The 26,714-nt window shown below is 41.0% G+C and overlaps 1 protein-coding gene and 1 pseudogene across 3 annotated transcripts in view; both read right to left on the bottom strand.

The window, feature by feature from the left end:
* EGFL6 (EGF like domain multiple 6) overlaps nucleotides 1-22,060 on the bottom strand; it is a 64,828-nt gene extending 42,768 nt beyond the window's left edge. For all 3 annotated transcript variants that reach the window (XM_015126983.3, XM_015126984.3, XM_028841961.2), the window contains exons 1-2: nucleotides 21,416-22,060; nucleotides 2,070-2,182 (exon numbers count right to left, since the gene is read on the bottom strand). In XM_015126983.3, coding sequence (XP_014982469.2) covers nucleotides 2,070-2,182; nucleotides 21,416-21,801 — 499 coding nt within the window. In that variant the 5' untranslated portion in view covers nucleotides 21,802-22,060. The remainder of the gene's footprint in view (nucleotides 1-2,069; nucleotides 2,183-21,415) is intronic.
* Nucleotides 15,975-16,632, bottom strand: LOC100424509 (large ribosomal subunit protein eL30-like; annotated as a pseudogene).
* Nucleotides 22,061-26,714: the final 4,654 nt, after the last annotated feature.

Here is a 26,714-nt window from a genome sequence, read left to right as displayed (position 1 = left end):
CAGCAATCAGGGAATAACTACCCTGTTATTTGATGCTTCAAGAAACATATGACTTTACCATCAAGAAGGACCATGCAAATTGGATAAAACATGATACACATTTTAGATCTAAAAATCACTGCAATTTAAGACCTGAACATTTGACTGGAGCAGTAGGTGTGCTGACTGTCTCTTCAGCTTGCAAAACTTACATAGTGAGCATTTTGCTTGAACCCTCTGCACTTGCTGTTTTAACATCTTGCTTTAAATTATTTTATGCCTGTGGTATTATACAGTCCCTGAAAGCATTGAGAATGTGATTGGCTGCATGCGTCATGGCCAAATTGCTCTTATGCAGTTACAGAAAAGCCCTTCCTGAAAGTCAAACCTTGCCTTCATTTATTCACCAGCGACATGCTGGGTCTTACAAGTTTTATGGCAGTAGACACTGATGTTCGTGCAACTGTAAGAGAGATTCTAAATCATGTGTTTCACGTGGTTTTTGCCCCTTTCCACCTGACTGACTTCAAATAAAAATGTGTTATGTTGTGTCTAGAAAAAGAATAAAGCCACATTTAATCCCCCCATCACCTGGTGCTTTAATGAAGAGAAGTTTGTGATAAGAATTATTGGTCCTTCCTGAAGGAATGGTAATTTATGAGGTATTTTCTATGCATGACAGGTAATGAACTCACCCTTTAATGCATAAACTCCTTACCCTCAGAGGTAGGTATTGCTCTCATCATGTTGCAGAGGAGGAAATTGAGCCTTAGCTAGCTTACCTTAGCTAGCTTGCCCAAGATCACCCAGGTCAGTCTGGTTCTCAATGTCCTTGATCGTGACACTATCAATCCAATCAGGATGGGGACCCACTCTTTTAATTGACACAAGTCCCAGGAGGATATTCTAACTTCCTTTATCTAAGTGGGCAATGATGATCTTTGTTTTTGTCTAGTATTTTTATGCTCTTGTCATCTTGTCACAAGCAAACTATGATGACAGAAGGTTTTACATAATATGGAACATGTGGGAACAGTATCAATGTTTTCTATTGTTTTATAGATTTTGGATATTATCAAGTTCTGACCCCACTTATGGTCAATCCAGATATTTTTTAACCAGCCAGAGAGAAGGAGGTTGGGGCAGGAATAGACCAGCAAAAAGAAGGTAGCATTGTTATTCCTAAAATAACTAACATGTTAGTACTTTTATGGGACCTGCAATTGTGTTGTTATCCCATTTAATAGATAAAGAACTTAGGATGAGGCACATGCTACCTACTGAAGGACACAGGGACAGTGAGAGTAGACTCCTGCCCTGAAGGAATACACCCCTGGTGAGACAGTCAGTTAGGAGGAATGTGGATTTTGTTCCACTACACTGCCAGTGTTGGTCGTTATGGAAAGTCATAAAAAAAAAAAAAAAGGCAAAAACTTTATGCTCATCTCTGCCCTCCCCAACCTCCTTGAAATGGTCAGAGACCTCTCTTGGAGTTCCTAATACATAGTCTGAGAAACAATGTCCAAGGCAAATTATGGTTCCTTGGTTTGCAATGTACAAAAAATCAGCAAAATACTTAAAATCTTTGCATATATGCATGTGTACTTTCAAAACATTTAGAAATTGGCAGTATGGATTTTAAAAATGTGAGTAACAAATCTATAAGCTAAAAGGCGTACTTGTTTTGTGGCTGAAGCCTACTAGTTGGATGATTAATAATTAAAAAGTGTATTTCATTGGAAATCACTTAAACTATAATTAGAGGAGGAATTTACTGGCCTGCTTTTGCCCATCTTAGTTCCTTTAGATTAAAAAGAAAACCAAAAACAAACAACCCAGTCATACTCACTAAGATAATCACAAAAATAATTGACAAGACAGTCTTCTAAAATAAATCATGCCAAGTATGATGGCATCAGCCACATTTTGTCTGGGAAGAGATCTCATAGGAACCCAGACCTTGGTTATTGGTAGTTATGCATGTCCTTGCCTAAGAGATCCACTGGCAATTTTGTGGCAGTTCATGGTGTGACAGATAAAAACCTAAGGGCCCTGATCCAAGTGCAGGGTCTGAGTTTTTACAAAATTACCTTCACAGACTCCCTTGCTGTTTCTTCTCCAGCCGTAGCAGCAGGCTAGTCTAGTTCCATAGTGACAGACCCCAGGCTGATGTGCCGATGCTAACAACCCGTGATGCCTGGCACTGCAGATAAAGAACTATATGTTAGTATTGAGAAAATAGAAAAGACAACAGAAACTCTTCCCTACTACTGAAAGAACCAGAGATGTCAATTACCTGGTTAATTTCAACGAACCCGCAGTAAGTGCTAAATTAGATTTTGAAAACCTGAATTTTGGGGTTGCCAGCCTTCCTCAATAATTAGTTTCAACCATTTCCTTCTTCCTCACAGTTAAAAGAATTTGGTTACATAATCTATAAAACTAGGGCACATGAAGATGTCCAAAATGTATGTTTTTGAACCTTGTAGAGTGCCACTTTTCAGATCTGCTCTGTATACGCACAGCAACTATCCAGTTCTTTGTCTATTTCAGTGACTTTCTGGTCCTGTGGCTTTGTCCCAGACCAGAGCTCTGCACTTTTACCCCACTGGCACCTGGGAACCATTGAATAGACAGGAATCAACACACACTATAGATGATTAAGAGCTGGAAGGGCTCGTTCAGCAAAGCCCTCTCATGTTACAGAGGAGGAAACGCCAGTCCAACGGAGTGGAGTCACATCCCCAGCAGAGCTGGGTGTTGGGAATTCTAGCCCAGGGCTCGTTCCCATTCCACATGACCTCCTGGAAACCCAATTTGCTAAACTGCTTAATTTTAGAGCAGAGATCGGCAAATATTTTCTGTAAAAAGCCAGATGATAAGTATTTTAGGCTTTGTAGGGCCATAAGATATCTGTCCAAGTACAAAAGCAGCCATAGGCAATAGTAAACAGATGGGTATGATTGTGTTCCAATAAAACTTTATTTATGACACTGAAATTTGAATAGCATGTAATTTTCCTGTGTCATGATATAGTATTCTCCTTTTGTTCCATCTTTGAACATTTAAAAATGTAAAAACTGTTCTTTGCTCATGGGCTGTTTACAAAGAGGGATCACCTAGCTTTGGCCCGCAAGCTGTAGCTTGCCTGATCTAGATGCCTGAAAAAGGTGAGCCCCCTGCCCCCTACCAAGTGCCCCCAAGTAGTGCCGCCATGGATGAAGTTCACTGCATGTTTACCTACTTACGGCCCTGGTATTGGACAGGGTTGCTACCAGACTTCGAAGGAAAATACTTGCATTGTATATTTAGTGGAGGGCTGTGATGATTTCCTTACACATATTAAATACACTGTAAAAATGTTTCCTGGGCTCTTTAACAGACAAAGGAATGCACATTTTACCATGTGCTTTCTGCTACAGAACTGAACTTTATGCAAGTTAATAATATGTAAGTCAAAGTCGGGAAGTTTAATAACCTTGTAGATTTCCCTCATGGTCTGCCTCTCCCACAAATTTTATTACTCAGTTAAGAGTTATAAAGATATGGTCTGAGACATTTCATTTACTGAGAGCACCAAATGCAAGGATGATTTTAACATTTACTTTTTCTTGAAGGGGACTTTTTTTCATTTTTTAATGGAATTAATTTTAGGGATTCATAAGTCACTCAAACATTTAGAACAGGGCTTCTCAACTTCTACACAACTGATATTTGGGGCCAGATCATTGTTTGTTGTTGGGAGTTGTCCTGTGCATTGTAGGATATTTAACAATGGTCTTTATCTACAGATGCCAGTAGCACACACCCGTCTAGTTCTGACAATCAAAAATGTCTCCAGACATTGCCAAATGTCTCCTGGAAGGTAAACTTTTCTTTCATTAAGTAGTAGTACTTTAAAGCAAAACATTTATTGTGCACTTGCTATGTTCTAACTACTGTCTCAGGCACATAGAGTACAGTGATGAAAAGGGCCTGGTCTTTGCACTCTTAAGTTCACAGTCTATTGGAAACATATGCATTCAAGTATAGGATAGCATGCTAAATATTATTAAAATGCTCTGATAAAGAGTTCTGACTAAGAAATAATGCAGCCATTTGTCTAATCTAATTTATATATTCCTAACAATTCTGCAAGGGATACCACAATCTTGACCCAGTCTGCGCCTAATTAACAGTTTCCAAAGAACCTATGATAAACTCCAATATTCTATAGCACAGTAGGGTGATTACAGTTAGCAACAATGTATTGTATATTTCCAAGTAGCTGGAAGAGAGGACGTGAAATGTTACCAACACATAGAAATGGTAAATACTCAAGGTAATTGAGTATTTGATGGATACTCCAAGTACCACAACTGGATCATGATATAGTCTATGCATGTAACACTCACATGTACCCCATAAATATATAAAATATTTTGTATCAGTAAAAAAGAAGAAACTATGGGTGACTAACCATAAAGTATGCTGAGTAAATAAGTGCCAGTCCACATGTATACATATGTAACAAACCTGCACATTGTGCACATGTACCCTAGAACTTAAAGTATAATTTTAAAAAAGGGGAAAAAAAAGGTATACAATATGCTGTTATAAGAAAAAAAAAAGTGCCAGTCCAAATACAGTGATGCCCTTAATAATTTTTTTATTTTAGTATTTTAAAAATTGAGATATAATTTATATAACATAAAATTCACCATCTTAAACTATACACTTCAGTGGTTTTTAGTATTTTCACTATGTTATGCACTCATCACTTCTGTTTAGTGCCAGAATATTTCCATCACCCCAAAAATAAACCCTATACCTATGATCAGTTAATCTTAACTAACTCCTCCCTTCATCCCCTGGCAACCACAAATCTGCTTTTTGTCTCTGGATTTGCCTATTCCGGATATTTCATATAAATGGAATCACATAATATGTAGCCTTCTGCATCTGGCTTCTTTAACTTAGCATGTTTTCAAGTTTGATTCATGTTGTAGCTTGTAACAGTACTGTATTTCTTTTTATTGCTGAATAATATTCCATAATATGGATATACCACATTTTATTTATCCACTCATCAGATGATGGACATTTAAGTTGTTTCTACCTTTTGGTCATCATGAATAATGTTGCTATGAACATTGGTGCACAAGTTTTTGTGTGGACATATGTTTTAATTTCTCTTGGATGTATACCCAGGAGTGGAATCGTTGGGCCATATGGTGCAATGGACAGAATGTTTGTGTCCTCCAAAATTCATATATTGAAACCCTAATCCCAATGTGATGGTATTTGGTGGTGGGGTCTTTGGGAGGTAATTAGGTCATGGGGGTGGAGCCTTTATGAATGGGATTAGTGCGCTAATAAGAAAAGGCTAGAGAGCTTGAGAAGTTGACAGGCTGCAACCCAAAAGAGTGCCCTCACCAGAACCTGACCATGCTGACACCCTGGTCTTAGAATTCCAGCCTTCAGAACTGAGAGAAATACATTTCTATTGTTTATAAGCCACCCAACCTCTGGTAATCTGTTATAGCAGCCTGAACTGACTAAGACACGTGATAGTTGTATGTTTAACTTACTGAAGAACTGCCTGACCGTTTTCCAACATGGCTACATCATTTTACTCCCACCAGCAATATATGAGAGTTCCAATTTCTCCACATCCTCACCAGCACTTATTATTGTTCATTTTTAAAAACTCTAGTCATCCTAATGCTTGAGAAGTAGCATCTTGTTTTGATGTGCATTTCCCTGATGGCTAATGATATTAAGTGTCTTTCATGTGTTTATAGACCATTTATATATCTTCTTTGGATAAATGTCTATTCAGGTCCTTTGCCCATTTTTTAATTGGGTTATTTGTTTTGATGTTTTTAAGATTTGAACACAGGATTGAAATTTGTCGATAAAAACAAGTGTCCCCACACCTTGGTAAAAAAAAACCCTTCCACATAGATACACAGTAAGTCCATTTCTTAACCACACACGTCTGTGACAAACCTTGATAAAGCACTACAATTTGCTTTCACCTCTTCCTTTAACAACATGAAGCTGATGCCTGGGGGAGCAGAATGGAGAGAGGAACTAACCTTGCCTGGGAAAGAGGAGGAAAATGTCCAGGGTAGGTGACATTTGAGTTGGATTTCAAAAGAAAACATGATGAAAGAAAAGCTGTATAGGGGGAAATTCTGCCTTTGGAATTTTAATTTCATGTTTTTATAAGAAATGTGGGGTTCATTTAATTAGAATTCAATGTAGCAACAAAATCTTAGAGATGATCTGTCAACTTCTTGACTGCAGGTTTGCAAGCAATATGCTCCCCAATCACAATAGGAAGGATCTTACCTATTTCCTGATGCCAAAAAAAAAATCAGTATAATCCTCAATAGGGCATTAATATGTATGGAGTATAGTGCTAGGTGCTGAGGATTCACTTATAATCCTGGCATAGAGGGTCTCCTACTCATGAACTTTTAGTCAAGGGGTTCAGGGTAACAGAGGCACTCAATATATTCAGTCTATTACAGAAGCTTAAATCAAAGAAACATAATCCAGTCTAAGGGGTCCCAGATGTTCCCTTTGAAGGTGCAAACTTTAAATTAGACTTAAGACAAACAGGGTTCAACCACATAAAGTGAAAGAATATTACAGGCAAAGGGAATAGAATGAGTGCAGACTAAGAGGTAAAAGACACCATGCTTGTGCTTGAGGAATGAGTAGATGACCAGAGGATTAGAATAAAGGCAGGGAGAAGTAAGCTTGCGAAAGATGAGCCCCAAGAGGTGGGCAGAGGCTACATCACAGAGGGTCTTGTGAATCAAGTTAGGGCTTTGGGTTTTACATCTCAATGGCAATAGAACAGCATTGAAGGGTTTTAAGTAGGAATGTTATTTGATAAGGTTTTTCTTTTGAAAAATATTACCACGAAGCAGTCTGGAAGATAGACTGGAGGGAGACAGAACGGAAGAAAAGATACCAGTTGGCTCAGAAGACAGATTCTGGTTGCTTGGACTGCAGCAGTAGCAGTGGAGGTAAGGAGAAATGAATGGCATCAAAGTGGGACCGAAAGATTTGGTAATGGATTAGAGTCAATTCATTCATTCAACAAGTATTTATTGAGTGCCTATAATGTATCAGACACTGGGCTAGTTTCCAGAAGTTCATCAGCAAACAAAAGGGAAATAAGATTTCTGTCCTTGTGGAGCTTATATCCTAGTCAATTGGATATAGAGTGTCAGAGGGATGCACCATTGAGTAGCCTGTATTTCTGGAATGAGGAATACAGGTGGAGGAACATGTTCAGGAATAGGATAGATGATGAATTCTCTTTGGCACATGCTGATTTTGAGTACTCATTAGACGGACAACCTAGAAGAGATGTTGAGTAGGATGTTGGATATTTGGGTGAAGAGTTCAGGAAGCAGAACTATATTTGGGAATCATCTGCAGGTAGATGGTAACTGATTCTACAGAAGTGGATGCAGTGTAAGAAAAGAAGGAGGCTTAGGGCACAGTCCCAAGGACACTAGCATGTAAGAGATGGACCAAAGAGCAGGAAGGTCCAGAAAGAGGCCCAGGCAATGCTCAGAGGAACACCAGGTTAGTACATTGTCAGGAAAGCCAAATGAGGAGAGTTTTTCTAGTAAAAGAGTGAGATCAACTCTGAATGTTGAGAGGCTGCATAACATGTTGGTCAGGACTATGGTCTCCTTCCTGGATTTGAATTCTGGCTCTACTATATATTAACTCTGACCTTCAGCGAGTTACTTTCTCTTTCTATGCATTAGCTATCTCTTTTCTAAAACAGGGAAAACAACAGTATTTACCTTAAGGGTATTCGTGATAATGAAATCATTAAATATATGAAAAGGGCTTTGAATGGTGACTAACACAGTAAATGCTCCCTAATTGATTGCTTTTATTATTAGTAGTAGTAGGATTATTATCATCAGATGTGTTGACCTTCAGAGGAGAGCCATGTTTCCCACAGAAGGACCTGCCTTAGTATCCCTGCCATGCTCAGTCATTGGTGGGAGCAGCCTGTGGGAGTTGCAGCCTCACTTAAAAGTGGTGCTGGATTTCCAAGAGTAGAGTAGTTGGGACCCTGGGTCAATTATGCTCCCTGCAGTTGGATGTCTGCGAGGCGCATCCTCATAGCTGCCACAGGTTCCATGTGACTTTTCTTTTTTATGTTTGTAGGAATAAATTTTCACTGTAAGGGGAGATTATCATAGAATTTCACCTTAAAGAAAGTTACCTTAGATATCATCTGGTTCCAACCTATCATTTTGTGCATGAAGAAACTAAGGCCAAGAAAAACTGAGGATTTCATTGGTATTAGAAATCAGAGGGGAACACACTTCACCAAACTATTCACCTACTCATTTATCCATTTGTCTACCCAAAATTTATTAAGTAACTACACACATCAGACACTGTACTAGGCACTGAGACTATAGGAGGTATATGAGAGAAGCCCCATTATACTCCAACATATGACCCTACCAAAGGGGCAAGTTCTCAGGAGCTAGGGGGAGATATGGAAGTTAGTACATTGGGATGGTAGGTGAGTGGTGTTCTGGAGGAAATGGGGCTCAATATGAATGGAACTTTGCCTGGAGAAGTGGGAGGAGGCTGTGTGGTGGGGAAGGTTTTCCAGGCAGAAAAAATAGCCTGTGCCAAGGACAGCACCGTTAAGAACATGAGGAGTTGGTGGCCTCAAAATTTGAGTGTAGATCATGGTGTGTGTTAGAAGCAGAGGAGTCAGAAGGGCAGCAGGGGAATGGTGGGATTAAGAAGGAGCAGGGAAACAGCAGGGGGTCTAAAGAAAAAGGCCTGTGTCCCTCCTGCAGGCTCCAGACAGTGACAGGTGGATTTTAAGCGGTTGGAAATATCAAAAATTTTGTAATACACAAAACAGCCTCCTTAGAAGTAGGATGAGCTCACTAAGCTTGAACAAGATTTCTGAAACAGTTAGATGTGAAATCACACGAAACCAAATTGAAATTTGTTGAAATCTGATATTTTTAAAAAGCCTAATCAGAAACCAGCCGAGAGTGCTTGGTACAGGTGGTCAAACCCACTTCATATGTACCAGTCAAAGTAAATTACTTGGGATTGCAAAGAATACTGCCCAGGATTAACTAACAGGAGAAAGCTACCAAAAGATAAAATTCATATACTGTTTACACATTACCACAACTATCCAGAGAAATCCTCATTTTTCTCAGTCTTTATTTCTTTCACATGCCTGCTTTCAGGTGAAAAGGTGAAACTGAGAAATCTGAGGTGTATTAATTTCTCCCAAATCATTGTTTCTGATGTTGTGTGAAGTGTCACTTATAAATCTCCCCCAAATGTTAATGACTAACACTTGGGCCATCAAAAATTTATTAACTTTGTTAATAAATTAAGATTTCTTATCCACTGTAAGGAATTCCCTTCCCAGTCACAAAAGCATCTTAGTTTTATAGTTCTGTTGAAAGATATAGGAGATTTGCCATCAAATCTATATCAGTCTCATTTGTTAAAAAACGGAAGTAATTGTTGTTTAAGAATCAACTTAGCCAGGTGTAATGGCTCACGCCTGTAATCCCAGCACTTTGGGAGGCCGAGGCAGGTGGATAATGAGGTCAGGAGATCGAGATCATCCTGGCCAACATGGTGAAACCCCATCTCTACTAAAAATACAAAAAGTTAGCCAGGCGTGGTGGCAGGCGCCTGTAGTCCCAGCTACTTGGGAGGCTGAGGTAGGAGAATGGTGTGAACTCGGGAGGCGGAGCTCACAGTGAGCCAAGATCTCACCACTGTACTCCAGTCTGGGTGACAGAGCGAGACTCCATCTCAAAAAAAAAAAAAAAAAATCTAATTTTGGACTGTACTAATCCCATCAACATCCTCTGCCACCTTGGAAGGTCTAGATGGACTGGCCAGCTTCTCTCTCACTCACTCCCTCTCTCTCTGTCTCTTCTAAACAATATTTTGCACACATGAGGCTCAGGGAACTGAGTCTTGAGACAGGGAAATGCTAATATAGGTGAAGAAGTCTCTGTGGAGTAGAAGCCCTGAGCTGTGGGAGTCTGAGCTAAATGCTGATTTGCCCAGTTTCTTTAATGCCTTACACAGCTTGCTGTCTACATTGATCAAATTAATCAGAAAATCACCATCTCCACAGCTGAAGTTAATTTAAAAACATTCCAGGGATTGTGTAAGTAGTGTAGTATTTCTTCACAGGATTCCTTATTTTCTGCAAAAATATACTATGCCAGAATTCTTAGTATGTTTGTTTATGGTCAGGTTCCAGGAAACTTCATGATATTCTCCAAGACAAATTGAGAAATTAAACTTCTTTTGCCGATGTTTAAATACATTTAAATATTGCCACACAAATGTAATAAAAGATTTTCTAAATAGGGATGACAAGGTCCAGCCATGAAGATTTTTGTTGGTGGTGGTTTTGATTTTTGTTTTGTTTTTATCATAGCTCCCAGTATGGCAAGTTCATTGTACCTAGCCAGTTAAAATTAAGTCTGGGTTCTCATCTACCTTCAGGAAACAGAGTACAAGTCCAGTGGGCCCAGGGATACCCCAAGACATCTCACTTTCCCAGATGTGTAGGGGCTTATGTGTCCAGTAAAAAACTTGCCTGGGTTATAAAGCTCTTCTATACTAGTGTGTGCTGATGTGTCTTCAAATTTATAATGCCATGACTGGTAGGGATAGTAGTAAACTTCAGGCAAAAGTTGGAACTTTCCATTGCTTCCTCTATTTCTCTCATTTATCTTCTAAGCTCAGGAGTTATGTGGAGATTGGGGATGGGGAGTGTCTTGGTTTTGGCTACCCCAGAAGCAGACCATAAGACAAGAATTTGCATGGAAGTGGTTTACTTAGGAGGTGAAGGAAATGCTGATAAAGGAGTGGGGAAGTGAGACTAGGAAGGGAAGGCAGTCAATAAAGCAAGTGTTATCAAGACAGCTACATTTATTCTCCATCTCATTCATTCATTCATAGTAAGCATGGGGGAGAATGATATAAGATGGAAGATGGAGTTAGAAAAGTAGTCAAAGTCTAGATCAAGCAGAGCCATTTATGTCATTTTAAGTAGAATGAATTTTATTCTTAATCTGGTGCGAAGTCACTGAAAAGTTTTAAGAAGAGGGCTGACATGGTCTAATTTAAATGTTAAGAGGAACACTTTGGAGCATGGACTAGAGGGAGCAAAAGAAAAAGTAAAAGGAAGCTATTGTGGTGGTTCAGGTGAGAGATAATAGTGGTGTAGCTGGATGATGGTAGGCAGGGGCAGAGAGTGGGGATAGAAGGAGATGGACTTGAGACATGGTTTGTAATAGGACTTAGTAGCAGATGTAATACAAGTGGGGAGGAAGAGCCCCACCTGTCAGCAATGATACCCCAGTTTTTGGCTTGAGCAAGTTTGGATGCTGTTTGTTCTGGGGTGGGGAGAAAGAGTGAAGTGGAGAGAAGCAAGTTCTGAATAATGATCAAGAGTTCAGTTTTGGATGTCTTAGGCTCAGTGAGACATCTCAATGAATAGGTCAAGAATGCAGCAGAAAGAGGCTGGGGCTTGAGATTCACATTTTGAAGATGTGAATACATATATAGATGGCATTGAAAGTGCTAGGACTGGGAAGATAACCTGGAGAGCATAAATAAGAAAGAAAATAGGGTCAGAGATTAATCTCTGTGGAAATACAGCACTTTAAATCCTGTTGAAGAACAGAAGAGTAACCGGTGTGGATGAAGGCAAACCAGAATGTGCTGTATGCTGTGATGATTTTAAAATATGTCCATAAATTATCTGATGCTTATCCTTTCAAAAGGTGAAGTTTAATTCCCCTCCTTTTATGTGGGGTTGTACTTAGTGACTGACATCTAACAAAGAATACTGTGGGAGTGATCGGGGTAACTTCCGAAATTGGGACACAGAAGGCATTGTAGCTTCCTCCTTGTTCTCTCTCTTGGATTAGTCACTATGGGGGAAGTCAGCTAACAGTTGTGAGAACATTCAAACAGCCCTATGGACAGGTCCACATAGAGAGAAGCTGAGGCCTTCTGCCAACAGCCATGTGAGTATACCATCTTGGAAGCAGATCCTCCAGCCAGAGTCAAGATGTCAGATGACTATAGCATTGATCAACAACTTGATTGCAACCTTGTGAAAAACTCCAAGCCCAAGCAGTGTGGCGATTCCTCAAAGAACTAAAAACAGAACGACTATTTGACCCAGCAATCCCATTTCTGGGTATATACCCAAGGGAATATAAATCATTGTACCATCAAGACATATGCACACAATGTTCATTGCAGCACTATTCACAATAGCAAAGACATGGAATCAACCTAAATACCCATCAGTCATAGACTGGATAGAGAAACTATGGTACACATTCACCATGGAATACTATGCAGCCATAAAAAGAATGAGATCATGTCCTTTGCAAGAACATGGGTGGAGCTGGAGGCCATTATACTTAGCAAACTCATGCAGGAACAGAAAACCAAATACCGCATGTTCTCACTTATAAGTGGAAGCTAAATAATGAGAATCAATGGGCACAAAGAGGGGAACAACAGACACCAGGGTCTATTTGAGAGTGGAGGGTAGGAGGAGGGAGAGGATCAGAAAAAATACCTATTGGATACTAGGGTTAGTACCTGGGTCACAAAATAATCTGTAAAACCACCCCCCATGACATGAATTTATCTATATAACAAACCTGCACAGGTACCTGAACCTAAAATAAGAATTTAAAACTCCAAGCCCTTTTGCTATGAATCTAAAACTGCTCTAAAAAATGTCTTAAAAAACCCCCAAGCCCCATCTAGCTAAGCTGCTCCTGAATTCCTGAATCATAGAAAATGTGTGAAATAATAAATGTTGCTTTGAGCCACTAAATTTTGAAGTATTCTGTTGCGTAGCAATAGATAACTAATAAATGTGGTATCCAGAAACCAAGCAAAGAGTATGCTGAAGAGCAAGGTGATGAACTTTGTTGATGTTTGTTGCTTTGGTATTTTAATTTTGTACTTATATTCATTAAATCTGAGATATCATGGATTATAAGCATACTATTATTATGTACATTAGAAAAGAAAAATGCTGCCAATTAAACTATAACTCATTAGCTTAATAATTCTGTGCAATTATGTCATAATTCTGTGCATGAATTAGTCACGATCATGTCAACTTTAAAGAACACAGAGCCTGCAATGGCCTGTTTGCTCGCTATTGCTCTCAGAACCAAGTCCAAACTCCTTGGCTCAGTGTACGGGGCTCCTCACAGCCTGGTTCCAGCCTGCCTTCTTTGCCTCTTGGCAGCCACCGGGCTTATGGTCTAAGATTCTGGCCAGTCCATTTTCTGTATCTTGGGCTGATGCCCTCCTTATGCATTCTTTTTGCAGGTATGTATCTATCCATCCATTCATTTACTCTTATGCAATACCTACTGGGAATTAAGCATTGGAATGTTTGCTTTCTATGCCCATGTTATATCAGGTGGGCTCACATTTGCTCCATAAGAACAGTATAAGTGTCATCCACTGTATTCAGTTTTCTCTGATTCTCTCATGTGGACTTAGTTTGTCTCTTATCTGTATTCTGTGGAATGTTTTATATGTTTTTACATATATATATGCCCTATATAAACTTATAGTTTTATATGTTTATACATATGCATGTAAACATATATTCATTCTTTGAAATGCTGTACTCTGTGTGTGTGTGTGTGTATATATATATACACACTTACTCTTTATATACAAATAACATTATTTGCCTCTCCATCCCCCTTCCTTGGTCACTTATTGATTTACCTAACTTTTAATTCAACACCTACTATGTGCCAGGCACTGGACTAGAACCTGGACTTATATCCTTCTTCCCTGGCATCCCTGGCCAAAAAGGAAAGAAAGACATTTTGATGGCCCTATGAAGTTGTCTGGTGAGGGAGGCAGTAGATTTGAATCTCTGGCATTCAGAAGAATGTTTGGGCACATCAACTGTTCAGTTAATGTTGCATTAAACTGAATTAATTTTAACACTTTCAATAATTTTTTTTCACAAACAAGACCTTCACATTGAAAACAGGTCAGTTATTAAAACTTACCCACTGGGACCCAGCAAGTTAACTGATGAAACTAGAAGTACTACTGATCTCTCTGGATAAAACATTTCATGAAAAGTGACTTAATCATCCTTGGGAAACACCATGGCTTTTTAATTTGTCACTTGTTCAATGTGAGATTCTGGGCAAATCATTTAACAATCTATTCTTTTGAAATTCAGTTTACTCATCTATATAATTGGAGATGTGATCTGTAATTTACACATGGTCAACATTGCCAGTGGGACCTCAATCTCTGTTCTCCCCTTCTTTCTTAGTAATAAGACCCCCATTACATAGCCACTCAGAATATAGGCTACATTTCCCAGCCTTCACTTCAATAATATGTGGCCATGGAACTAAGTTCTGGCCAATGGGACATAAACAGAAGTGCCATGTGTAACACTTTCAGGATGTGGCTGTGAAGGGAGGATGATGTTCTTCATTTATTTCCTCTTATTGGCTGGTGATATAGATGTGATATTTGTCTCTCAAATCTCAGGTTTAAATGTAATCCCCAAAGTTGGAGGTGGGGCCCAGCAGGAGGTGACTGGATCATGAGGGTGGATTTCTCATGAATGGTTCAGCACCATCACCTTGGTGTTGTCCTCATGGTAGTGAGTTCTCATGAGATCTGGTTGTTTTAAAGTGTATAAGTGTGTGGCACCTTCCCCCGCCCTTGCTCCTGCTTTTGCCATCTGAGACACCTGCTCCTCCTTCACTTTCCGCCATGATTGGAAGCTTCCTGAGGCCTCACCAGAGGCAGAAGCCACTATGCTTCCTGTAAATCCTGCAGAACAGTGAGCCAATTAAACCTCTTTTCTTTATAAATTACCCAGTCTCAGGTATTTATAGCAATGCAAGAACGGCCCAACACGGCTGAAGTTTGGACATGTTTGCTGAAGCTCAAGAAGCCATCTTAGGCTACAAGGGGAGGACCTTCTGATGAACCCATAAAATGGCAGCATCTGGGTCCCTGACTCCATGGAGAGCCAGCTATATCAGCTCAACTACTCACACCTTTGTGAAAGAGAAACACATGTCTATCTTGCTTAAGCCAAGGTTATTTGAGTTTTCTATCACTTACAGCCAATTCTGAAGGATCAAAAAGCAATGTTGCCATGCTAATTGGCTGCTACAAGCCCATTATCCATATTCTGACATTTCCTGCTTAAAACCCCCAATGTCAAATAGCTTGTGAGGCCGGTTTTCAGTTTGCATTGAACTGAAAATAAAGATCAGGTGGACTTTTGTTCTTTGATCCCATGCGGTTTCTATCTTTTCTGAATGTACCTTACGTTATTAGTTTGCTAGTGCTGCCATAACAAAGTACTACAGACTGGGTGGCTTAAACAACACACATTTATTCTCTCACAGTTCTGGAGGCTGGAAGACCAAGATCAAGGTGTTGGTAGGGTTGGTTTCCCCCAAAGCCTCTGTCCTTGGCTTGTAGATGGCTGTCTTCTTTTGTGTCCATACATGGTCTTTCCTCTGTGTGTGTCTGTGTCCTAATCTCCTCTTTTTGGTTTGTTTGTTTGTTTTTTGAGACAGAATTTCGCTCTTGTTGCCTAGGCTAGAGTGGAATGACATGTTCTTGACTCACCGCAATCTCCGCCTCCTGGATTCAAGTGATTCTCCTGCCTCAACCTCCCAAGTAGCTGGGATTACAGGCATGCGCCACCACGCCTGGCTAATTTTGTGTTTTTAGTAGAGATGGAGTTTCTCCATGTTGGTCAGGCTGGTCTCGAACTCCCAACCTTAGGTGATCTGCCTGCCTCAGTCTCCCAAAGTGCTGGGATTACAGGCATGAGCCAACATGCCCAGCCTGTTTGGTTTTTTAAAATAAGCTTTGGCAAGTTTTATTAAAGAACAATTTTGTATGGTTTACCTTTTACCAGTCTGTTATGGCATGCTTCTAATGATATCAGAATCATCTGGGTAAATGATACCTAGTGTGCAGTATATGTGGTATTTTCTGCATGCTGTGCACAATTTATTATTATTGCCACTGTAGTGATGGACACCAGTTTTGGCCAATATGCTGTAATAATGCTATTTCAGATTTCCTCGAAGCTGCACAATTGTTGGCAAGGATGACCAGTTTCACTTTGCCTTGTCTGATCATCTTCAGAGTCTTCTTGTACTCCAGCTACTCCAGCATGTATTTCTCACTTTTTTTTTTTTTTTTTTTTGAGACAGAGTCTCGCTCTGTCACCCAGGCTGGAGTGCAGTGGCACAATCTTGGCTCACTGCAAGCTCTGCCTCCTGGGTTCACGTCATTCTCCTGCCTCAGCCTCCCAAGTAGCTGGGACTACAGGTACCTGCCACCGTGCCCAGCTAATTTTTTGCATTTTTTAGTAGAGACAGGGTTTCACCATGTTAGCCAGCTGACCTCATGATCTGCCCGCCTTGGCCTTCCAAAGTGCTGGGATTACAGGTGTGAGCCACCACGCCCGGCCATACTTTTCACTTTTCATAATGAGTTGGAGCCTACAGTTGATTGACTCCAGTGATTTTTTAAAATCTTTTTTGCAGCCACCATCTTCCTGTCTTAGATGTGGGAGGACCCCCAGCCAAGAGCATCCACCAAGATGGCTGGGGAGGGAGAAAGGCCCTAATCTCCTCTTTTTATGACAGCAGTCATATTGGATAAGGACACACCATAATGAACTTATTTTAATTTAACTGCTCCTTTAAAGACCTTATCTCCAAATGTAATTACATTCTGAGGTACCGGGGTTAGGGCTTCACATACGAATCTTGAGGGAGTACACAATTCAGTCCACATCACCTCAGGACACCTGCATGTCCTGCCCCTACTGTCCTCAGAGGAGTTTTTGTCCTGAAATTTGTCACCAGGAGCACAAGTTCATCAGTGGTAGTTCCCTGTTTTATTGGGTCAGTGGCAAATAGTTGTTGGTGCATTGTGGAACCTGACCAGCCTCATTTCCTGATTCCTGAGAACTTTTTGTCTTGGCCGGAGCCGGCTCTTCCTGTGTGCACAGAAGCCTGAAAGGGCAGAACCCCCTTCCCCAGAAGCCCTCAACCAATGACTGTTGGGATTACAAACACCCCGGCTCCCTTGTCTTCAAGAGGGATAACTAGGATCTTGTGTTCTACTGTCTCCTAGAATTCCCCAGCAGGATTGACTCAGAGTGGTGACTTATTTTTACACTTCTTTCCCTTCTCTGTCCCACTTCCCCACTTCTCTACCAGAACTTCCTGGGGTCACCTCTCAAATAAACTACACACAGAGTCTGCTTCTGAGAAAATGTAAACTTAGAAAGGAAAGTGGTGATACTGGGTGGATGGAGCACTTACTCTACATATGTCCCTTGAATGTGCTGAACTAGAGTCAAGCTAAACAGGATCACTCATGATCATTTGTAAGAAAGTCCTTTGTAAAAATGTCAGCTTTTCTGTATTCACTTTTTTGAGGGAATAAATTTGGAATAGTGGGATGACACTGGTCTTAGAGCAGAAGACAAAATCGTATGTAATTCATGGGAAATCACCTAATTTCTTCAAGTTTCTCTGTTCCTTTCTCTATCAAATGAACACAATACCCATTTCTTAGGGTTGTTGAGAGAATTGATTGAAATAACATTGAAAATGGTTGACACTAGGGCCTCAATAATATTTGTTGAATGCCAATCTGATTTATGAAGACTAGGTAATATACTTATTTTCATTGTAATGTTTACATAACCTTGATTTATACTCATGAATTACATATAAATAGGACTTTAACACTTTCTAAGCCAGTGAAACTAACTAATGAAATAAGACTGTCCAGAAATGATTTTTAAGTTGTAATTAGATGATTATTATTTCCTAGAAACACACAGCTCTTTAGTTTTTGATATAGTCTCACAAATTACGGTTTGAAGAATAAAGAAATAAATGATATACCAACCATTCAAAAATCACTAAAATCATGTTTAAAGATAAAATCTAGTCCATAGAAACAAGAACAACAGACTTACAGCTCAGGCTTCCTGTGAAAGGCTGAATAATGCATCCCCCACCCCACAGAGGTATACATTCTAATCCTCGAAACCTGTAAATGTTATCTTATATATCAAAAGGGACTTTCCAGATGTGATCAAGTGAGGGATCTTGCAACGAGAAGATTATCCTGAATTATCCAAGTGGGCCTGATATACTCACAAAGGTTCTTCTTAGGAGGAGGAAAACAAGGAAGAATCAGAGAGAAGGCAAGGTAACAAAGGAAAAAGAGATTGTACCACAAGCTAAGGACTGTTGGCGGCCTCTAGAAGCTGGAAGAAGCAAGAAATGGATCCTACCCTGGAGCTTCCAGAAGAAACCAGTCCTGCCGATGCCTTAATCTTAGCCCCATAAGATTCATTATAGACTTCCGGCCTTCAGAACTGTAAGACAATAAACTTCTGTTGTTTTAAGCCATGGAATTTGTGGCCAATTTTTACAGTGGCACTTTGCTACCAGGGCTTTGAGAAGAATCAATTATCCACATAGCACGTGGTCTCTGTAAGTAAAGCCTCTCAGCAGGAACCTAGTCATTCCCTCCTCTCCCACATTATTTTTACTCGAATTCAGTAGAGAGAAAATATAAAACAGAAATATGTTGTAAGTAAGGAGTTGCTCCAAATGTTAATCTCCAGAATAGCAAAGTTAATAATATATTTATCTTAGGTACCCAAGACAAAAAGATCCCAGTGTTAGGACTTAGAACACTCAAGATGGAGTTCAGATCAATAAATGTTCTAGACAAGCACTGTCCAATAGAAATAAACATATATGCCATTTAAAGTTTTCTAGTAGCCACATTTTTTAAATGTGAAAGAAACAGAAGCAATTAATTTTAATAACGATTTTATCTAATGCAGTATATCCACATTACCATTTCAACATGTAATCAATACTAAATGATTAGTGAGATAGTTCCTGTTCTTTTTCTTCCTACTACATCTTGAAAATTAGATGTGTATTTTATACGTTTTACAGCACATCTCAACTTGGACTGGCTATATTTCAGGTATTCAACAGCCACTTGGGGCTCCTGGTTACCATCTTTGCTGTATTGGACAGGTCTAGGGTATCTAAATAGTTCCAATACCCAAAGGACATAAAAAATATAAGGCAAGCCAAATTCTGAAGCTTAAGAGCAGGTACATGCATACAGCTAAATATTTATTCATTTGATGAGTGTTGATTGTCTACTGTGCACTAAGTACCATTTAAGAAGCACATAATTTTCTAGGTTATAAAATCATAGTGCAGTGTTTCAATTAAAAAGAACTGATGCTTATACTGGAAATCTCTATACAGCAGCCACAGTTTTTCCTATAAGTTGTGAAACCCCAGGAAATAACCAGTAGACACAGTTTTCTGCAATGGGTGCCTTGCCTTCTCTGTAACAGTGTCTTATCCATAATATGGAGTCTAGAGCTGATTAAACATGGGTCCTGGACATTCCTGAAGAGCTGACCACTTGATATTTCCAAGCATGTTGAGCAAATAATAAACACACCAGCTCATAAACTTGATAATCATCCAAAGAAACTATAGTTCACATCTTGAAAACAGCAGAATTGCAGAATTCTGACATGGATTCTCCAGTTTAATAAGCTTTGGTTTATCCAGGGGCTTTTGGCTTTTAATTTAATTTGGTGGTCCTTTGAAAGTGAAGCTCCTGGAGGTCAGTTTGCTGGCTGCTAAAGAACTATTAATCTCATCTCCAAATAGCATTTGGTCTTTTTAAAGCGGGCTTTCTAGCAATGCAAGAACCTCTAGCATTCAAGGAAAATGTGATTATGAGCAAATTTTATCTGCTTACATTTTTATCATGAAAAGGAAATTGAAACTTGTGATCATACATTCTAAGAACCTGGTTTGAGGTTTGTTCTGTTTGAACTTCAAAATCTCTTAATACCATGGCTAACTCTGATGAAATATTTTTTTCCTGTAAGTCAAACAAAGATAGGCAAACCTTCAAGAAGCCTGTACCAAACCAAAGCTCTTATCCTACTCTCCTCCCCAGGAATTATCACTGAAAAATTTCTATAGTTCAGCAGTCTCCGCTGGGAGCAACTGTGCCCTCCAGGGACCTCGGGCAATATCCCAAACCTTTTTTGTGTTACCACAACTTGGTGGTGGGGGGGAGGGGGGAGAGGGGCTGGGGGTGGGGTCAAGGTTGCTACTAGTATCTAGTGGGTAGAAGCCACAGGTGCTGCTAAATATCCTACAATGCACAGGGCAGCACATCACCCCAACAAATAATTATCCAGCCCAGCCCAAAAGGCCAATAATGCTGCGGTGGAAAAACCATATTCTAGCGGACACCTAAGTAGAAAGCAAGACATACACAGTCAGAGAACCAGAAAACCTTCCGTTGCCGGAAGTCTGCCCTAGTGCCCTGGTGAAGAACAGAGACTTTGGGCCAGAATACCTAGGTTTGCACCCTGGCTCCATCTCTTACTGGCTGTGCTTCCTCAGGCAAATTACTTCACCTCTCTGTGCCTCGTTTTTCTCTTCTACAACACGGAGATGATGATAATAGTACATTACACACAGAGCCGTTATGAGCTTTGGTTAGGTTAATAGTCCTGAAGTGCTTAGAACAGTGCCAGGTCAACAGTCACCATGTAAGCGTGCATTTACTAAGCGTCTTTGACGATCTCTGGAAAAAAATGTTTCAGGTCTCAGCTAAGCTTAAGGGCAGTGGGGAACGGCTTCCTAGTCTGCATTGCCATAGCAAGAATGAGAATGGTTGTCATCTGACAACCGCGTCCTTCCTTTCCAGTTCATCAACCCTAATCAGAGAACAGTTGAGGAGAGCAGCCCGGCTGGCTCAGCCCAAGAACAGTAAATGCTTTATCGTCCTCGGTTTCTTTCCCTCCTTCCCCAGCAAAACTAGCGACTGACAAGCACTTGGTGTCCTGTGAATAGAGTGGAAAACACAAAATCGCACAGATACAGAACCCACCCACCGACACGCATATTGGTCCAACCCTCACACACCTGCCCCTACAGCAGGTCTGCAGACCACCAAGCCCGCACGCACCCACGGGTCTGCGCGCAGAGCCTCCCTCCACCTGCAACAGCCAGGTGGGGGCACAGCTGATGCAAAAGGAACTAACTAGGTGCAAAGCCCCGCCACAGGAGAGCAGGGAGGAAAGCCCGTGGGCGCTCCAGGCCTGGTATCCAGGTTAAATCCCGTCGCGGCGCGCACAGGCACACGTGCATACTCACACCCATACACGCGGGGGTGCCTGCAAAGACGTGGGGCCCCAAAGCGGGAGCTCAGGCCGGGGGTGGGGGGAAGCCAATCGCCAGACACTCACCTGGCCGCGTTCCCGAAACCACCTGCCACCCAGGGGAGCAGCAGCGGGAGCGCAAGGCTCCAGGGCAGAGGCATTCTCGCGCGGGTCCTCCCTTCTCCTCCTGCGCCCCCTCGGGAGGGCGCCGACCGGACCCCGTAGCAGCTGAGCCGCCGCCTCCTCTCTCCTCGGCCGCTCGGGTCCTCTGCTCCACTCGCAGTTACCGCGTGCTGTCCCTGCGGGCTGGGAGGGGAAGCCGGGCACCGCGGCAGGGGCGCTCGAGGCCTGGGGAGGGGCTGGGGGCGCCCTGACAAGCCTGGCCGACGCTCCTTTGCGGATGAAGCTGGACCGGGTGAGCGAGGGAGGGCGGGGCGGGCCGTGCACATCTGGTTGGGACCCGCCTCCAGCATGACCCGCGCATCCTCCGCGCGCTCTGTTCACCCAGAAACTTTCCCCAGATTCAGGTCAATTCACGTTTGTCAGAGTCACCATCTACGGCCATCTATTTCAGGCATGGGGCAGATTTCAGTGATACCTGCACTCCAGGACTTAAGAATTTAGTTGAGAAGTCGAAGCAGGATGGAAGGATGCAGGTTCCTAAGACATGCTCTCTCACTTCTCTTTGGGTTTTCACGTTCTCCCGGTTTTCTTCTGCAAACTGCAAATCATGGGATGCTAGAGCTGAAAGATCACTAAGTTCTGGGCAACCCTGTCATTTGGCAAGTAATCTCTCAGGCCCATTTGCAACAGCTTGCTTACATGGAAACCCAGATGATATCCCAATATAGTAACCAGTGCAGAAATTCATGGCAGAAACATGAATGCTATATGAATTCAGATTCATTTGGGTACTGACACATTCTTTGTTCTGACAACGTGTTACAGTAGAATGAATGACTGGTCCCTTTCTGTCCTTCCTACGTACACACCCTTTGGCTTCATGGTAGGGAGACACTATGACCCCACACCTTGGCTTTGGACTTGGCTGTGTGACTTGTTTGATCAATGGTTTAAGGGCAGAAAAGTTGCAGTGTTTCAGTTCCAAACCTAGGTCTTAACACACCTGACCTTCTATCATGGACACGAGAAGACCTTGCACCACCTAGCCTGGTGGTCCAAGGAGAATGAGAAACAGGTGAAAAAGCTACCTCGTCAATCTGCAGATCTATAGCTTGAAGCAGAGCTACTCTGTGAAGCCTCATGTATATTACCCAGTCCACATATATATGAATGAGCTCAGCTAAGGTCGCCTGGCACCAGCCAATCTACTGAGGCTTACTGTAATAGTCCTCTGACACACAGTGACCCGGTGTGAGAAATGAAATGAAAAAGGATACAGAGAAAGAGGAGGTTTGTCTTGTTTGGAAGCTTGATTCATGGTTTTATAGGCATATGCCTTAATTCTGGTCAATGAAATGTGAGAAGTAGGGAGGGGGAAGATTCTTGCTGCAGAATCTTGCTTTACATTATAATAGATGTTCTTATTGGTGCAAGCCATGTTTAGTTGGGTCTTCTATTTTACAGTTGAAGGTATCCCCATGGATTCAGTATCCTTGGTCAGTAACTAGTTAGACCATTGAGCTGCTCATAATTAGTAGTGTCAGACATTGTCCTAAACACTTAACATATGTCATCTGATTGAACATCCACAAGCCTATGGATGGAGACCATTAGTTCCCCCATGTTTGAAGTGTCAAGAAAGTGAGTCAGAGAGGTTAAGCAGCTTGCCGGTGGTCATACAGCTAACAAGTACAGAACCAGAATTGGAAACCAGGGCTTTTCCCCACTGGGCTCTGCTGCTGTTATATCAATCTCTTTTCTCATCTTTTCACTTATTGGCAGATTCAAATGTCAGGTGAGTATCATGAATAAGGTAATAAGATGATCTCTTCAAGGTTGTCATCAAAACACTTTGAACTCTTCATACCATAACTTGTTTTATTTACTGAAAATATTAAAACTAAAAGAAAATAATATAAAGTGTGAACTCTATACCTGTGAGGATCTTAAATAAAAGGGAATATAAAATTTGTCTTAGTGTGGGTTTCCCCACAAGCAGACCCTGACGCAAGGATTCAAGTAAAAGTAGTTTATTCTGGAGGTACAGAGAACATAGGTAGGTGAGTGAGGAAATAAGTTGGGAAAGAAGACAATATCAGGCGTGTATTAAGTTATCATTGTGAGCACCCGAAGGTTCATGCTGCTGGGGATCTCCCAGAGCCAGCATAGAACATGCATCTCCTTACCTAAAAGGCAAGGGAACTGGGTATTTATACACCACTTCCATTCACTCATTACCTGAAAGCTTCTACTGTGGTACTGATCCTAGAACTCAGTCTTCTGTGCTGAAGACAGAGTGGGGCTTACAGCCAAAGAAAGCCCTCAGACAAACGGCTAGAGATACTGACTGTCGAAGTTCCTACTGAAATGTAAGGCCTGAGGGGATACGGGTAGCAGCACGATATTGGCAGCTACCTAATATCTGTAACTTGAATCGAATTAAAAATTATGGAATTTTGCCCATGCCACTTCTCCCTTAACATTCAGATACTAATCACTCTCACCTCCAAATAAACCGTTACTCAAAAAAGTCCTAACTAAACATGATTAGTCTAAAATGTGAGGGCTATCTGCCTTCTTAAGCCCTGAGTTACAAAGTCAGAATAACATCTTGCATCGACATTGTCTGTAACTTTCTAGCTTTAGTTTCAGCATTTTGATGCGTGCTTTTTGTTTGTTAGAGCTGAGTTCTCTTCTGTAGGCTTAAAGGAGGTAATGAACATTACAACAGGAAACTTTGGGGGAGGTCAAACACTCCCCAGCCAACCCACCTATTATTTCCTGGGGCAGCTGTGAACAAAAGGGCTGTCACATAGTATGAGCAACAGAGAAGGAACCTGCAAATGATGTGTTACCAGGTGAGAAGATGTTGGATACAAATTGCCACATGGAGGCAGTTGTTTTTAATAACTGCATTGGTGTTGCTGACTTTGAAGAGGAACCTGAAAACTGATCTTTAGGGGACCCTACTTCATCATTCTACAAAGAAAAAACAATCTTTGATCATAATCTCATAAAATCGTCCGCGCCTTTTACAGGGTTACGATTTCTTCCAATCTATTTCCACTTAACCCCCTGTGTGGAACAGGTGTGATGGGATATTTCTGTGCTTTCTGAATACATATACATGACACATGTATAAAACTTTTAACACTTACAATGTGCCAGGCACTGAGATCTAAAAATTATTGTAATATCAGCACCAAAAGCAAAGCATTGTCAGAAGAAAGAGCTGCATAGAAGGGTGTCTAGGCCACTGTTTTCAAGATTTAATGTCGGTACAGATTGCCTGGGGATCTTGTTAAAATGCAGATTCTGTTTATTTAGGTCTGGGGTAAGGTCTGAGAATCTTAATTACTAAAAAGATCTCAAGCGGCACCCATGCTGCTTGTCTGAGGACCACACTAGGGGTAGTGAGGGTCCAGAAACCACCTGGATCAGTAGTTCTCAACTTTATTTGCACATTGGGATCACCTGGGAAGCTTTGAAACTACTGAGGCCTGGGGCCCCACCTTCCAAGATGCTAATGTCTGGGCTATGGCTAGAGCATGGGCACTTTCAGAAACTCCTCTGGTGATTCTAACGAACAGGTGATGTTGAGAACCTCTAATATGAACCAACTCCCACATTTTACAGATGCAAAAGCTCAGCTCCAGCCTGTGGAGCGACTTTCCTGATATCCCACATAGGATGAGTTAATGTCCCTGTGTTTTTACAATAGAGTGCTCCCCATCAAACTTTATGATGTTTTCTTGATCATCATTCCTACTGAAGACAAAAATGGCAACTCTTAATTCTTAATCTTCTGTGTTAATTGTAGCCCAGTTGCTTGTTCTAGAAAATGAATTATTTTCCTGGTCTGTTTCTTTCTATTTCTTCTTATTCACTGAAAGGAGTCAGTGAAGAATCATATGACTCTCAATGCAGACACTGCTAAATTCTGTATGGGAAGGTGTTTCTTGAGATATACGTTGATTTTCTTCATCCTGTGCCTGTCAAGAACCCTGCTCTTGGAGCTCCCTGTTCTTGGAGCGCTATGGTAGAAGAAAAGTCCCAATCACTTTCAATCTTCTTTCTCTTTCTTTTCTACCCATCCCTTCTTTTCTCTCTCTCTGTTCCTTTCCTCCTTTCTTGCTCACACATTTATTGAGGCCCTATAAAGTGCTGGGCCCTGTGCCAAGTAGTGGGGGCCCTTGGTGGAAATGTGTCCACCAGACAGTTCCTGTTTCTTTTTTCTCCCTGGTGAAGTGGGCTGGACGGCTAACATGTGATTCTTAGAATGTCTGGTCTTCCTCAATACAATTCTCACCTCTTGTAAGGCAGGAAAAAAAAAAACAAAACAAAACTAAGACAAGATTAAACGGGAAAAAATGACACCTTGATGCATTTTTCTGCCAAGTTCTGCTAGGTCTTAGAACTCACCACTTAGTAATTGAGGGAGAGGAAGAAATTTATATTTGTAGAGTGATTATTATATGTTAGATATTTTATAAAGAGTAATCATTTAATCTTGACAACACCTGTTTAAGGTGGGCCTTATTATCCCATTTTACAGATGAGGAATGTGAGGTTTAGAGCAGTTAAATATCTTGTCTACGGTTACCTAGCAATGTAATGAAAAGAACATAGGCTTTGAAGTTAGACCTCACTGGAGATTAATTTTGCCACCAGATTTCATTCTTCATAGCAGGGATTTTTAACCTGGCAAATGTAGGGTAGTATCAATTCACCACGAGAAATAGCAAATAATACTTTATGTGTAGGGGAGTATATTATGGTGAGGGACAACATGGCTTTCCTCTGATTTTTTAAGGGAGGGGGCGGTCCATGGCTCTTTAAATGTCATTATTAAATAAAAGAATTCCCTTGCCTGTGACTGAAACCCCATTGCGTAGATGTTAGCTCCCTTGACTTTAAAGCAAATTCATAAATTTCCAACTGAAGGCATTCAATCAGCAGGGGCTTTTCTTTTTGTCTTCATTGTGGGAAGGATTACTGCTTGAGTCTATCCTGTATGCTCTCTTCCTGGTCTGTGTATAAATATCCTTTGCTATTTTATTGTTCACAATTGAATGTAATAATATCTTGGCATACTCTTGCAAGGCTTGTCTGTTTATTTTTTCCTACAAAAATCCTATATAATAATTTGTGAGAGCTAAACCCAGGCAACTCAGTTTAGATAAGCCTTAAAAGTAAAGACTCTTATTCAGAGTCACTCCCATTTGATTTGGAAATGTTTGGTTGAGAAGTGCTCTGTGGACTT

The sequence above is a fragment of the Macaca mulatta genome, chromosome X, assembly GCF_049350105.2.
Source record: "Macaca mulatta isolate MMU2019108-1 chromosome X, T2T-MMU8v2.0, whole genome shotgun sequence".
Taxonomy (NCBI): domain Eukaryota; kingdom Metazoa; phylum Chordata; class Mammalia; order Primates; family Cercopithecidae; genus Macaca; species Macaca mulatta.
The sequence above is the reverse complement of the archived record's forward strand: the minus strand, read 5'-3'. Positions and strand labels throughout refer to the sequence as shown.